Source organism: Pteropus alecto, unplaced genomic scaffold (assembly GCF_000325575.1).
Source record: "Pteropus alecto unplaced genomic scaffold, ASM32557v1 scaffold68, whole genome shotgun sequence".
In the NCBI taxonomy this organism is placed as follows: domain Eukaryota; kingdom Metazoa; phylum Chordata; class Mammalia; order Chiroptera; family Pteropodidae; genus Pteropus; species Pteropus alecto.
The window spans coordinates 9,324,129-9,338,484 of NW_006441386.1; the positions used below are offsets into that span (position 1 = coordinate 9,324,129).

General features: G+C 49.0%; 4 protein-coding genes across 5 annotated transcripts in view; 2 read left to right on the forward strand and 2 right to left on the reverse strand.

The window, feature by feature from the left end:
- LOC102890595 (NXPE family member 3-like) overlaps window positions 1-2,624 on the forward strand; it is a 25,951-nt gene extending 23,327 nt beyond the window's left edge. Inside the window, 1 exon segment of the mRNA XM_015594595.2 lies at window positions 1,960-2,624. Coding sequence (XP_015450081.1) covers window positions 1,960-2,014 — 55 coding nt within the window. The 3' untranslated portion in view covers window positions 2,015-2,624.
- A 295-nt stretch (window positions 2,625-2,919) lies between these two features.
- On the reverse strand, window positions 2,920-4,454 carry MBLAC1 (metallo-beta-lactamase domain containing 1). Its single transcript, XM_006927108.3, has 2 exons — window positions 4,369-4,454; window positions 2,920-4,064 (listed from the first exon to the last, which is right to left on the reverse strand). Exon 2 carries the CDS (start codon window positions 4,045-4,047, stop codon window positions 3,274-3,276), a length of 774 nt encoding a protein of 257 aa, XP_006927170.2. The 5' UTR covers window positions 4,048-4,064; window positions 4,369-4,454; the 3' UTR covers window positions 2,920-3,273.
- CNPY4 (canopy FGF signaling regulator 4) lies at window positions 4,314-9,080 on the reverse strand. 2 transcript variants are annotated; one of them, XM_006918637.3, is made up of 6 exons: window positions 8,820-9,079; window positions 6,726-6,852; window positions 6,534-6,630; window positions 6,200-6,322; window positions 5,581-5,698; window positions 4,314-5,488 (listed from the first exon to the last, which is right to left on the reverse strand). In XM_006918637.3, the coding sequence occupies exons 1-6, from the start codon at window positions 8,932-8,934 to the stop codon at window positions 5,331-5,333; spliced, it is 738 nt and encodes a 245-aa protein (XP_006918699.1). In that variant the 5' UTR covers window positions 8,935-9,079; the 3' UTR covers window positions 4,314-5,330. The 2 variants fall into 2 exon arrangements, with proteins under 2 accessions (XP_006918699.1, XP_015450182.1); XM_015594696.2 differs by lacking the exon at window positions 6,200-6,322 and having other exon boundaries at window positions 4,730-5,488; window positions 8,820-9,080.
- A 271-nt stretch (window positions 9,081-9,351) lies between these two features.
- Window positions 9,352-14,356, forward strand: part of TAF6 (TATA-box binding protein associated factor 6) — an 8,045-nt gene continuing 3,040 nt past the window's right edge. The window contains exons 1-8 of the mRNA XM_025051543.1: window positions 9,352-9,482; window positions 12,659-12,874; window positions 12,977-13,063; window positions 13,195-13,348; window positions 13,562-13,618; window positions 13,723-13,842; window positions 14,080-14,225; window positions 14,332-14,356. The exon at window positions 14,332-14,356 is cut by the window's right edge and continues 89 nt beyond it. Coding sequence (XP_024907311.1) covers window positions 12,719-12,874; window positions 12,977-13,063; window positions 13,195-13,348; window positions 13,562-13,618; window positions 13,723-13,842; window positions 14,080-14,225; window positions 14,332-14,356 — 745 coding nt within the window. The 5' untranslated portion in view covers window positions 9,352-9,482; window positions 12,659-12,718. The remainder of the gene's footprint in view (window positions 9,483-12,658; window positions 12,875-12,976; window positions 13,064-13,194; window positions 13,349-13,561; window positions 13,619-13,722; window positions 13,843-14,079; window positions 14,226-14,331) is intronic.

Below are 14,356 nucleotides of genomic sequence, written 5' to 3' on the forward strand. Positions count from 1 at the left end.
GAATGCATTTCCCACCCTTTTGTTCCCATGCAGGGGATCCTTCCGAAACACTGAGGAGAAGTGTGAGAACACTGGGAATAAAGGTCAGTCCTACTGTCACTCCCCACTCTCCAGCTTGGCCCATCCTTCTTCCCCACACTCCCTCCCCACACATGTGCCTCTAAGCATTTTCCTCTTTTAAAGGACTCATCCATCCCTCCCATGTGACCCTAGTCCTGACACAGCAGATGACTTCACCACTGAGCCCACTGCCCATTTCTCTACCTTGACTGCCATGCTACCTGACCTAGCATATCTTGACTTTTTTCCTAGGACAACATAGAGACCCCAAGCTGGATCATAAAATAAGCAGCTCAGAGTAGGGCCTGAAAGAATTAAAGGGAAGTTTGGAGAAGGTGGGGTAGAACTGAAGGACTGTGTTATCAGTGGCGCACCCACGTGTAGGATCACTGCTCTGAGATGGGGTCTTCTCCCCCTCCTCTCTCTAACCCCCTTCTCTTTCTGTTCTGACCCAGGATGATGGCATCCTCTATGCCTCCCTTGCCCTCTCCAGCTCAACCTCAGTGTCAGCATCTCCCTGCCACCCTTCCCATGACAGCCCCCAGGAAGAGACCCTTTATTCGATCCTAAAGGCTTAAGGAGTGGGACTGAATGATGACCTCCTTAGAGTAAGCTGCACAGAGGGGTCACCACTTAATAAACCCATAATAACCCCAGCCAGACACAGATGACTCAGAAGCCAGCAGAGGTTAAAAGCCATCAAGGACCTGAGAGAAAGAATTATCTGCTCCAAATCCCTCTTCAACCTCCTTCCCTTGCCCATGAAAATAAAAGTACCTGTAGGATTATCTGATGCATCCAAGGAGAAAACTGATGTTGCTTTTAACTTCTGTCCTTCTTTCCAAAAATGAATTGTAATAGATAGCTCATACCCAAGATTCTTCCTCTAGTACTTTTGTTCAGTGACTGCCTCAGGCCTGGAAACACTAAGTCCCCAAACAGTGGTAGGCAGCTCAGATCCCAAGGTCTGCCCCGCAATCAACCATTGTATTTCCTTTATGATAATAACTAGTATGGATCGTGTTAAGCCTTTACCTCTATCACCTCATTTAAATATCATGAACGACCCTGAATATGGTATTGGATGTTTTCATTTGAAGCATGAAAAGAACCAGAATGATTACAGTGCTTTTCTCAAAGCTACAAGTGGTGAGCCAGTATTTGAACCCAGACCTGCTCTTCTCGATGTCCTTTTCCCAGGACTCAGGTGTCATTGCCTTTCCAGATTTCTATACTGTGTAGGCCTCTCACTAAAGACAGTAATATCAGTGATATGGAGGAGGGTGAGAAGCCAAAAGGAAGCATGTGATTACAGATGATCAAACCAAGAAAACCAGTAACCTGTTTAATTAACACATAAACTGAACAACTCCATCTTTAGCCATTTAACTTGTAGAGTTAAATGTCTTAACAGCTTACTAGCTTTATAGGAACCTGTGAGAGGCTCTTTCTCCTGCTCCTGGTAAAGGCGGGTGAGAGATCACAAGGGCACAGAACTCTCTTCAAAGAAGGTGAACTCCTGTGTCATCTCTGTGCTGTGGCTCCACCCTCTGCTCCACAGCTGGTCCCTGAGCTCCCTTTGCATATCAGTGACTTCCCTGCATTCTATGGTCCAAGAAGAGGGTGGGGGCTGACTCGGGGCCCCCTACACCATGGTGGTGCTGGGACCCACTTTATTACTTTACTTGCATCCACCTTTATCTGATGACTGGCAGAGAAAAGGGCAGCTGTGGTTGCCCTCTTGTGTATACCCTACAAGTCCAGTGTATGGAAGCAACTGGTTCACCCTCCAGGTGAACCCACTCCTCATAGCTGCCTTTGCTGACCTCCACATGGCCTTTGTGGACACCTGGGAAATGACTCTAGCTTGGTCCTGCTCAAAAACATCCACCTAGATAGGCTCACCATCCAAAACAAGGCAGATTTCCTCCTTTCCTTTATCTGCCCCACCTGAGTGCTTCTGCCAGTCCTGAGGCTGTGTGGATAGAGGGCCTGAGGACTGTTGTGAAGAGGATCACAGTCATAATAGGAGTTCTGAGATATGGGCAGGTGCCATAAATTTTTCTCGCCTAGAAGACTGCAATAGCTTCCTAACTACAGCCGATTCTATTCTTGCTCCACTCCAACCTCTTCTCCACTCAGAATAAGTGTGATTATTTTAAAACAAAAATGAGACCAGGTCATTAGCTTGCTCAAGAGCCAAAGGCTTCTCAAGTAAAAATCCAAGCCCCTTACCATGGTCTGAGGTCCTGTATAATGGTCCTGCCTAACTCTACAGCCTCATTTATTGCCACTCTTCCAACCCCATGGACTCTTGCTGCTCAAGCAGGTCAAGCTGTCTGGTCTCGGGGCCTTCATGTATGCTGTTCCTGTGCCTAGAATGCCCCTCTCCCTGATCCTCATATGGATGGCTTTCTTCTTAGCTCTCTGATCAAACATCTTCTCCTCAGAAGCTTTCTCTGACCACTCTCACACCCCAGCATTCTATCCCCTTCTCGGGCTGCTTTTTTCTCAAATCACTAACCACAACTTGTGATTATTTGGTTTCCTATTATTGTTGTTGTCTGTCTCAATAGAAATGTATTCTACATGAGAAGGGTTTGTCTAGCTTACTCACTGTTGTATTCATTCCAGTGACCTAGAGCAGTGCTTGAGACATTGTAGGTGTTAAATAAGTACTCATTGAATGAACGAATGAATAAAGTCAGATAACTAAGATGTTTTATGCTCTGCACCTTCTTTCAGCAACCTGCATCCCATGAGACATAGGCAATTGGCCAAAGTGCCCCCTTGTTGCAGCTGCTTATTACAATTGCACGATTATCAACATTAATGCTTCATATTTATATTAGGGCAATATGATTTTCAATGTAGTTTCCTATTTTTATTTGGGATGACTACCCCAAGAACATTCTCTCATTTTATTAATGAAGCCTCAGGAGGTGGAATACAGCTGATCCAGTCCTTGGTCCCAGTTTGGTTGCAAAAATAGTGATACTGGTGACAACAGTGGCAGAAGCACTCTTCCCAGGAAAACCTACCTCCTGGAAAGGTTGGAAATGACCACCCTTTTCTGACTCTGGCTGACCTGGTCTTCACCGTGTCCTGGTGTCAGTTCCTTGACTGGGGAAAAGGGAGTTTCCATGTCAAGTCCAGTCTCTTCCAGGGTTTATCCGTGCACTACCGGCGCTCCTTGTCTTCCACCACAGGATCCTACCAGTTGTTCCCTGGATCCTTTGACTCTGGATTCCAGGGTTCCCTGATTACCCTGAAAGGGGCTCCGTGACCAGGTATGACTACGTCCGCAGTGCCTAAGACCCTCTTCCGGCTCCTCTCCTGGGCCACCGGGTCTTCACTCAGCGTCTGCCACGAGTCCTTGTCCCCATCGCGTTCAAACACATCGCCTGCCACCACTACGGTGCCCAGGGCGGTGCCTGCCACCACCACGCTCACGTCCCGCTGGCCGCCATGACCCGGTGTGGCCCACACCTCGAGTCCCGGCCCCAGCTTCAGGGGCCGTTCCTCACCAAGCCCATGGGGAAGGTAGCGGCCCCCGGGGAGGCAGAAGTCATGCGAGACCAAAAGAGCCGCCCCGGGAAACAGCCCCAGGTTCCCTATGTGATCCGAGTGTCCATGGGTCCCCACCACCAGTGTCACGTCTGCGGGAGCCACGCCCTGCCCGGCCAGGGCTCTCAGGAGCGCTTCCTGAGCCCAGGGGCCCCCAGTGTCCACGAGGATGGGGCCGCCGGCCGCCGCTTCCAGGGCCGTCTTCGCCTCGCCGCCCTCGGGCGGGAGCTCTCCATGGCTGCCGGCCTGGCCCCAGGCCTGGGGCAGAACAAGGGTCACAGAGCCGTCGGCGCGCACAGCGTCACCGACCCTCTCGGGCTCCGCGTAGCCCTTCAGAAGAACCACCACAGAGTAGGGGTTGCCTGGCATCCGCATTGGAAGCTCCCCGCGCAGCGGCTCGGTCCGCAGTCGCCTGCTCATGGCCGGAGAGGGAAGGCCTGGGGAAAGGAAGTGGGGCTGTAGGCAACTCTTCAGTCCTTTCGAGTTCCCACACGCCCCTAGTGTCCGCCAAATGGCACTTCCAAATCTGTTTTTTGCCGCCCCTTCGCACCCGTAAGGTGGTATCGCCTCCCACCCTTCCAAAGATGGTACCGCCCACCCTTTCCTTCCAAGTAAATCCACGTGTCCTTCAGCGTTTTTCGGCCCCCGCCCCACTCCTTTCGCGTGGTAGACCCACACTCAATCACTTTCCAGAGGATGTCCTTTTTTATTTCCCTCACTCTAACCGAAGCCGCTCTCTACCTTGGATCTAGTTATACCGTCTTCCTTATGTCTTGCCTTCTTCTTTCCGAGAAAAAAAAAAAACAGAAATCGGAAAAAGCCTGAAGGATTTTGTCCTTTGCGAGTGCCCGTAATCCCAAGTATGGCGGCCGAGGTGGCACCACACACTGAATTTTAATCCCGGCGCATTCTCCGGCATGCGCAGACAGGCCGCACAGACCCAAGCCTAAATATGGTCTTCAAGTGGGTGGTGCCTGGTAGCCTCCTCCTGCAGCAACCTTACAAAGTACCACTAGGTTCTAACAACCCCTTCATCTGGGCGCTTCCACATCGGCCAGCTGTGCTGTGTGCACTGCAGTTGTGAAACTTTGGACCCAGCTGATGTATTTTTAAGTTTACTAGTGATAAAGAAAATTTGGCACCTGTGAAATTATGTGGTGGGCCCTCAGTGAAATTAATATGAAGTAGATCAGTATCTACCCCACTTAACTTAGCAACATCACCGTGTCCCCTCCTCAGTTTTTTGGCAAGTAGACTCCTGGACATAGGCGATGTAGATGTAGAGAATGCCCATCTGGCTTCTTCCTTGTAAGGGTCTATAAAGGGGGCAAAGTGAACTTCCCAAGGTCCACACTCCTATGCATCGCTGACCTCTGGGTGGGGTGGGGAATAGTAGATATTTAAAGAGGAAAACCTTCAATACAGTCACCACATACACCTACAATTAACGGGCTAGATGGCAGGCAAAGGGCTCATCTATTGGGGTAGGGCTTCCACCTACTGCTCACACTTTTCTCCCCATAGCCATGCCGTGCTGTACCATCAGGATCCTGCCTGAGACCAAATGGGAGAGAACAGCTACAAGCTCTGAGTTGGGTCACTCAAATATACACACACACCCTTAAAGCTGTGGGGCAGGGAGAGCTCAGACTTCAGAGCATTCTCTGTGACCCCTGCCCTTCCTGGGGGCTCAAAAGCAGGAGTCAAAGATCCTCTGGGTTATGCTTGGGGTAGTCTGATGTATTGGGCATCTCTTGTTCCTCTTCCTCTTCCACCTCCTCTTCTTGCTCCTCCTCCCCTTCTGTCTTCTGTTGCCCATCTGTGATCTTCTCCTTTCCAGTCCAAGTTTCCTGTAGACACGCTAGGTTGGGTGATAGAAAACAATTTAGATTGTAGTCCTGGGGGTAGGGGATGTTGTGGCTGTGCAGGAAAGGGGCCAGCTCACACACTTACCAGTTTCGGCAGCTGGGAGCACATGACTTTCACAGAGAAAATGCTGTAGGGGCTGTTCCTGATGGTGGAAGTACCAGTCTCCCACAACATCTTCAAATTCCTCCAGCATCGTCTCACACTGGTCAAGAGTAAGGGTCAGAAGGCTATCTGCTCTGCTGGGCTTTGGAAACTCTCCTCTTTGCTCTTCACTCCCTGTCTCTCTACCCCATCTTGGAGAGGCAGGTAGCCAGAAGGTTAAACTTGGCTTACGAGGTGTGTGATCCTTATTCATTTAACAAAAATTTACTAGCATCTACTCTGCCAGGTAGGTTATTAAACTCTGAGTCTCAGCTCCTTGCCTGTAAAATGGGAAATGGTAATCAGGTAGTTGTGAAGGTAAAATGAGGCAGCAGCTGAAATGTATGTGGCCCTGAATTTGGCACATTGTAGGTGCTCAGTAAGTGGTAGTGCATATTTTTAGTTTCCATTATTATTCTTTGATATGTTCCTGGGCACACTTCAATCAATGGCAGAGTCTTTACTCTCGCCACTTCTTGCTCAGAGGTAGGCCTCTCTAGGATCTAGCTCCCCTTTCAGGTTCCCTTCTCACCTCCCTGGGCAGTGCAGTATCCTATCCTACCTGCTTCTTGAGGAATGTGACCTCCACGCTGGGCTCGTCCCACAGCTCCAGAGGGATCCCCAGATCCACCTTCACCCCCTTCTGCACCAGACCTTTCAGTGTTGCCATGGTCTGACTCTGCCCCTGAGAGATGGGAATATGGGATCAGCCCAGCCCACCTCTTCCCCTATCCGCCATATCAGTGTTGTCAACTATTGGAGACTCAGAGGTGAGTTCCATAAGGGTGAGATGAGGGAGTCTAACGATGAGAAGGGGACACTTGAGAGCTGGGGGAGGTGGGCCTCAGAGGATACAAGTCTGAGAAGTGGGACCCTGCCCTGGGGAATAGTCTGACCTTGGCATATCTCAGTGAGCCCTTGCGCTCAGCATGAACACTGTAATCTAGGATCCGCTCACATAAATTCTCCAGGGCTTCTTCTAGCCTTGTCTCTCTGTGGGAAGAGGAGAAACAAAGATTCCCTGAATACTGTAGAAGCTCCCAGGGTTCCTTTAGGGGTTAGAAGGTGGAAGAGCACCAAGGACTCACGAAACGCTGTAGGGGACATGTCTCTTCCTCTTGCCTGTGTCCAGCACCTGCCCCAGCTCCAGCACCTCTCGGGATCGGCCAGTACGACTCAGTTCTTCCTGTAGCTCCAGGCTCAGCAGCTTACACACTAGATATTTGAGGGGATTGAGAGATAAACATGCCAGCAACTCATTCTGCAGATGAACAAAGGCAGCAGAGCATGGTGGTTTCAAGTGCAGACTCTGGAGTCAGCCTGGCTGGGTTGCAATCCTGACTCAGCAGCTTAGTAGCTGTGTGACATTCCTGATGTGTCTTGGTTTCTTCACCTCCAAAACATATAATAATAGTACCTCTTTATAGGGGTGTGGTAAGGATTAAACAAATCAATCTACGTAGAGCTCTTAGAATAGTGCTAGCACATAGTGAGCATTGTATAAGTTTTTGCTGTTGTTCTGCAATTATTTATTGAGCTCCTCCTGGATGCACATAGCAATACAGAGAGCAATAAGACCCATAGTGCCTATCCATGGACATTGCCAGTGTAGTTGGGGACAGATAAAAAGATGACAATATGGTGCAATGGACCCTACACTAAGGGTTAAGACCAAGTGCCTTAAACTCATTACGAAATTCAAAACTCATTCAATGGTCACATGGACTTCCTACTAGCCTGCAATTTCCTTAAGGGTGAGCATTGCATCTATTCCACCACTGTCTTTCCAGCACCTAGAATATGGCCTGGCATGTAAGAGGTCCCAAGAAAGGGAGTGGCCTATACAGAGGTGCCAAGTGAATTAAACACAGGAGCAAGTAACAAAAGTGCCCAAAATGTGCCACGCATGATGCTAGGACCTGGGAGACACAGGTACTCTCTTTCACTCCAAGCGTGTACACTATAATGGGAGATGACAGAAAAGAAATACTTCCAAAGGCAGTAACATTTAAACTGGATCTTTAAGAACATACAGAAGGGAGAAAGTCATTCCAGGCAAAGGGAAAAACAGCATGCAAAAGCACAGAGGTTTGAGAAGATAAGGCAGGCTCAGTGACTGCTGAGAAGTTCAGTGTGGCTGAAGTATGGGCAATTTGGGGATGGAAGTTGGGGCATGGAAATGTAAGAAAGGTGGGGCCATACAACAGAGAGACATGTGCTCTGCCCTAAAAATGCTGGCTGTGTTCTGATCACAGCAGGAGGCCTGCATAGATGTTAAAAAGCAAGGACTGACAAGACTGGTATATGTTTAAAAAAACTGACAGAGGTCGGGGAGAAGAGTGGGACCAAGTCTTGAAGAACACGGATATTGAAATGCAGATTAAGGGCAAAAGAATTCAGGGACAAAACTAAAGTTAGGAAGGCAACAAATTAGGGAACCAGAGTACTCAATGGCCCAACTCTGAAGTGCCCGCTCCCAGCTGGGCCCCACTCTTAATGCAGCCTCAGATGATGCTGCTCGCTGTGAAATCCATAAGTACTCTCCCTTTGCAAAGCTTCACAGGTATGGGGAACCTCTCCCAGTTGTGTGGCCTCTTTCATTTATGAGCTTTCAAGGGCTGATTTACTTATCCCTAAATCCCTCAGGAGAGCGTGGGACCTGTAATTTGGGAGCGTCTCTGCCGAGGTGGAGCAGAGGATGTCAACAAGGTAAGAGCCTCACACTCCGCTCCTGCAGGCTCTCCAGATTTAGGTCCAGTGGTATGGAAACACACACACACACAGACACACACACAGACACACACACAGACACAGACATACACACACACACTCTAGGGAGAAAGTCATGCACGATTGATACACACACACTGAAGATGCTCAGTGGAGTGGGAAGTCCTGCGCAAATAGTCCCTGAACTACAATTCCCACAAATCATTGGGGGCCCAAGCCAGTAAGAAAAAGCGGGCATTCTCTGGATCTCATGGGAATTGCAGTGCCATAGTTTTGGGGTAACGCTATGAGTTTTCCTCCCTTGACTCCATTGGATTTACGCCAAACTCCACCAGAATCTCCCTCTGGTCTTCAAGGAGGTCGAGTGACCCACCCACATCGGTCCATTTGGTCCGGCCCAGACGAAAGACTAGCCAGAGGGATATGAATAAGGGCTTACTCCCTTCAGATACCTTCGCATTTGCTGGGCAAGCGTTCTGTGTCATTGTCCTCTTCCTTCGGCGTCCCAGCCCAAGCACCGTACACAGTCAAAATGAAAAACAACATTCTCAACCGCACAGGTCCCATGACAGAGTGCTGTTCTCAACCAACCACCCCTTGCCTTCAAACCAACTTCGGGAAGGCAGCGGGCCCTTTAATTTCCGAGGCAGTCGGTGGCAACTTTAATCTAGCCTGGCCCTGGAGGCGCAAGCGCAGTGCCGGCCGGAAAGGGGGTGGAGCCTTCCCGCGTTCTGGGATTCCCCGCCTCGGTTTTGTAGCGCCTCCCAAAGGTCCTGGCCGCCCGGTAGTGAAGGAATAAACAGGAGTAATTACAGAAGGGGAATGTGCTCCTTACACGTAGACAGCGACACCAGCGTTTTTTTATGTGGTTTCAGGCTGTGAGCCTAGAGGACTTATTCCGGCTCAGAGAAGGGGCGGTGACTTGCTCCCGACTCTGCCAGGACCTGCTCCGGGGAGGGGGCGGGGCCAACATGGCGCCGAGCGCCGGGTGAGCGGCGCTTTGGCTGCGGTGAGAGTCTTTTCCAGCGCGGGGCGCTCGGCTGGCGGGGGCGCATCTGAGTAGTACCGGGGACTAGACCCTTTGATGGGCCTGTGTGGGGACCAGGAGGAGGACGGTTGGTTGTGTGTCCGTGCGCATGGGGACTCTTTGCATTGGAGGGATGTTGGGGGATGAGGTGGGCTCTTTGCTGCTGCTTTCGCGCTCGACCCATTGCCTGGGGATCTTCGACCCGCTTCCCCGCTGGGGTGACTACAAAGATCTAGCTCAAGTTAGCCCTTCCCCGTGAAGCTTTCTTGCAGACTCCACTGACTTGAGGGGCTCCTGAGGTCGTCACGTGTTTTATGAGCCTTTACTGACAGAGGGTACTGCGGGGTATTGAAAGATTAGTAGGTGTTCTCTAGGAAACTGGGACTCGACCGCCTCATGTATACCCGGCCCCAGGCATGGAGTATGTGTTGAATAAATGTGTTTCTTACAGATAAGACTTTAAAAAGTAAGGGAGGAGACCTGAGATGCTTTGAGAAGAACCAAATTCTCTTTCGCCTCCATCTTCGCACCGCTCCAGCACGCCCCCACCTGCATCCCGCAGTCAGTCCTAAACGCTTTTGACATTAGTCTTCCTAATGACAGCTTCAAGCGAATCACTTTACTTTTGGTCACAGAGTAGATTCCAAGCTTGGGCCTGTATCTTGTTCATTTTGATAGTAGTGGTTACCGAGGATGTATTGAGCACCTACATTTTTAAGCCTCACCATTCATTTACTCAACAAATATCCATTGAATACAGTGTCTCAGGCAACAGTCTGCAGTCTTGGAATATATCAGTGAATATAACAAAGATCTCTGTCCACACGGTGCAGGAAGGGGAGATGTGGTAGTGTTTAACAATAAGTGATACAATATGTATGTTAATAGTTGTTAAATGCCATGGAGGAAAAAAAGCAGAGTGGGAATGGGATGTGTTATTAAATAGGGTGATAGAAATAGGCAGCCAAGCAGACGTCTGGGAAAGAGCATTCCAGGCAGAAAGAACAGGCAAAGGCCATAAAGCGAGAGCATGCCTGTCAGTTTTGAACATCAAGGAGGACTGTGGGACTGGATCAAGGTGGAAGAAGGAAAGGAGATCAGAGATATGCAGAGAGGACAAATCAGGCAGGGCCTTGTAGACCATAGTGAGAATTTTGGATTTTATTCTATGGCAAATGGGGAGCCATTACAGGTTTGAGCAGAGAAATGACCTAATCTGATTTATGATTTGACAGAATCACTTTGGCAGCTATGTTAGGAATAGTTGTAAGGAACAAGGGTGGAACCAGGAAGAGCTTGTCAGGAGGCTGTTGAAGTTACTCAGGTGTTAGATGATGGGAACGTGACCATGCAGTGTGAATGGAGTGTTCAGGTTGGGTCTTCTGGTGGATTTGATGTGAGGACTCACCTGGATGGATGGTGTTACTACAAAGACAAGGGAAGCTGAGGATGTAGCATGTGGGAAGGGGGAAGATCAGGAGTTCAATTTTAGTAGAGGTTTTAAGTAGACAGTTTGATATACAAGTCTAGAGCTAGGAAGAACTCTGGGCTAGGGATATAAATTTAGCCTGTAAGCGATATTGAAAACTGTGAGAGAGGTTGAGGTCACCAAGTGAATAAGTAGCTAGAGAAGAAGATTAAGAACTGAGCCCCCGACATTCCAACATTAAGCAGATGGGAAGAACCAATAAAGAGAACCGAGAGGGAGTGGCCAGTGAAGTAGGAGGAAAACCAGGAGAAGGTAGTACAGCAGTGGAGTAAAAGTGCTTTCAGAAGGGAGTAGTCAGCTATGCTATGTGCTGCTGAGAGGTTAAAGAAGATGAGGACAGAGAGTGGGCCTCGGATTTGGCGATGCAGAGTCATCAGTGACCTTGATGGGTGGTTTCAGGGACCTAGCAAGATCAAAAGCCTGATTGGAGTAGGTTCAAGAGAGGAGAGGAGAGGAATTAGAAACAGTTAAGACAGCTCTTTAGGGAGTTTTATTACAAGGAGGAGCCAGAAAAGTGGAGTATAGCATATAAAGTGGAATGAAAAGGTTATTTAAAATGTATATTTGCTGAAATACACATAAAAGTTACCATCTCAACCATTTTTAAGTGTAGTTTATTGCATTAAGTATATTTACAATATTATGCAACCATCACCACCATCCATCTCCAGAACTCTTCATTTTATAAAACTGGAATTCCGTACCTATTAAACAATAACTCCCTATCCCACCACCTCCAGCCCCTGGCAACCACCATTCTACTTTCTGACTCTGAGTTTAACTACTCTAAGATCCTCACACAAATGGAATCATACCATATTTGTCCTTTTGTGACCGACTTATTTCACTCAGCATTATGTTCTCAATTCTCAGGGTTCATCCAGGTTGTAGCATGTGTCAGAATTTCCTTTTTAAGGCTGAATATTTCATTGTATGTAGACCACTTTTGTTTTGTTTTGTTTTAAGATGGGAGAAATAACTGCATTTTTAAGCTGATGGGAGCCATCTGATAGGTTGAGAAATTGATGATGTGGGGGAGATGGAAGAAATGCTTGAGCTGGTGACAGGCATGAACAGTTTATAATAACAAATAGGAAGGCAGAGTATGTGAGCACTGGTGCTGCTCAGGTGGTAGATGTGGTGGGAGTCTATGGAGGTCCCTTATGATAGCCAAAAGCAAGGAAGTAGAAAAGGTACTACATGTAGTATGATTGTCTGGCAGCATTAAGGGCCCATTAAAAGTTTATGGCCATGAATTTAAAGTGGGAATTGGCCATGACAATTAGGGGTGTTTCTCATCACCTTGAATTGTGTGGGTATATGTTATCGGCTCAGGAGAATTGTATTTTGCCAATATTGTATTTGTGTCAAGAACAAATAATGACGCAAGAAGGGGCAAGAGAGATGAAGGTATGTGCAAAACAACCTTAGGAAAAAGGTGTTTCCCATGTTTTACAGAGAAGAAACCCAAACCTGGGACAATTTACTCTGCCCAAGTGACATAGCTAGGTAGTGCTAGGCTAGGGTTTAAATTGAGAGCCAAGATCATTCTACCTCACTTGCAGTGCCTGGCATAGAACTACAGCTCAATTATGTTGATTGCTACCTCCTTTTTTTACACCCAGTACTGACATGGGGGACAGAAGACACCCCTGAGTTCCTTCCCTCCTTGCATACCCACTGTTTATTTGTTATGTCCTCTCCTGACCAGACCGCCTTTATTCTTTGGGTCTCATGTTTCCTTTTCTCTTTTGCCTGCCCCATCCCCCTGCCAGGGTCTCCATCTCTCTACCCTGGGGCATCATTCCTCAGGGAGGAGAAGAGGGGGCTCCAGAATGGCTGAGGAGAAGAAGCTCAAGCTCAGCAATACCGTGCTGCCCTCAGAGTCAATGAAGGTGGTGGCTGAGTCGATGGGCATCGCCCAGATTCAGGAGGAAACCTGCCAGCTGCTGACAGATGAGGTCAGCTACCGCATCAAGGAGATTGCACAGGTAACCCTGCCCCTCTACCTAGCCCTGCATTGTATTGAGGATTCTGCCCAGGCTCACTTCTTCCTCAGGGTCTTGGGCTGACATCTCTTCTCTTACTCCCAGGATGCCTTGAAGTTCATGCACATGGGGAAGCGGCAGAAGCTCACCACCAGTGACATTGACTATGCACTGAAGCTTAAGAACGTTGAGGTGATTGGGACACACAGGACTGAGACAGGGACAGGGTGGTGAGAGCAGTCCTCCCAGACACTGCATTTGCCTTCAGCCATGCCTTTGTGGGATCCCTTCTCATGCCAGTGTCTCTTTCTCTCCTGATATAGCCACTCTATGGCTTCCACGCTCAGGAGTTCATTCCTTTCCGGTTCGCCTCTGGTGGGGGCCGGGAGCTTTACTTTTATGAGGAGAAGGAGGTTGACCTGAGCGACATCATCAATACCCCTCTGCCCCGGGTGCCCCTGGACGTCTGCCTCAAAGGTTGGGGGAGAGGAGAGCAGGGTGGTAGGGAGGAGGGAAAGGAGGAACAATGCATATGGGTTTGAGGAAGCTCACGACAAAGAAACCCTCAGTGTGAGATCCCTGGTGAGTTGTAGGAAGTGGTAATAGGAATGAAAACATACATTCCTTAGTGTGGAGTGACTCCCTAGTGTCTGTGTCTAGCAGTTCAACTAATACGTTCCTTCTTTGCAGCTCATTGGTTGAGTATTGAAGGCTGCCAGCCAGCTATCCCAGAGAATCCACCACCAGGTAATCGCCATTCCCAGAGCCCCCCCTCCCCCCCCCCCCCCTGTCTCACTCTCCCTTCACATTTACTGCTCTCGTCACTCTTGCTGTGACTGGTTTGCCACCAGCTCCCAAAGAGCAACAGAAGGCTGAGGCCACAGAACCCCTGAAGTCAGCAAAGCCAGGCCAGGAAGAAGATGGACCCTTGAAAGGGAAAGGTCAAGGGGCTGCTCCAGCCGAGGGCAAAGGTCAGTTCTGCTAGACTAGGCCTCTCCTGGCTCTTGTCCCAAAGCCAAATGGTCATTTGTACAGTGGGTGAGGTCAGGGTAAGTAAGGGGCGAGAGCTCAAGCCAGAGAGCCTCAGAAGGGATCAAGCAGCCTAAGAGAAGCCAGTTCTCCCTGGGTAGGGGAGTAGAGGGTGAAGTTTTGTCTTTGAGGCCTCTTTTGAGCTTTCTTTTTCAAACCTGTTTTTCCAATTCACACAGGAAAAGAAAAGAAAGCACCACCCCTGCTGGAGGGAGGCCCTTTGCGACTAAAGCCCCGAAGTATCCATGAGTTGTCTGTGGAGCAGCAGCTGTACTACAAGGAGATCACAGAAGCCTGTGTGGGGTCATGTGAAGCCAAGAGAGCGGTAGGGTCCAACCACCTTCCCTTTACCCTGAGACTCCTTCTTATGGAGGCCCCACAAAATTCTCCCATGGTATCTCTCCCCACTTCACTCATTCCTTCTCCCACAGGAAGCTCTTCAGAGCATTGCAACAA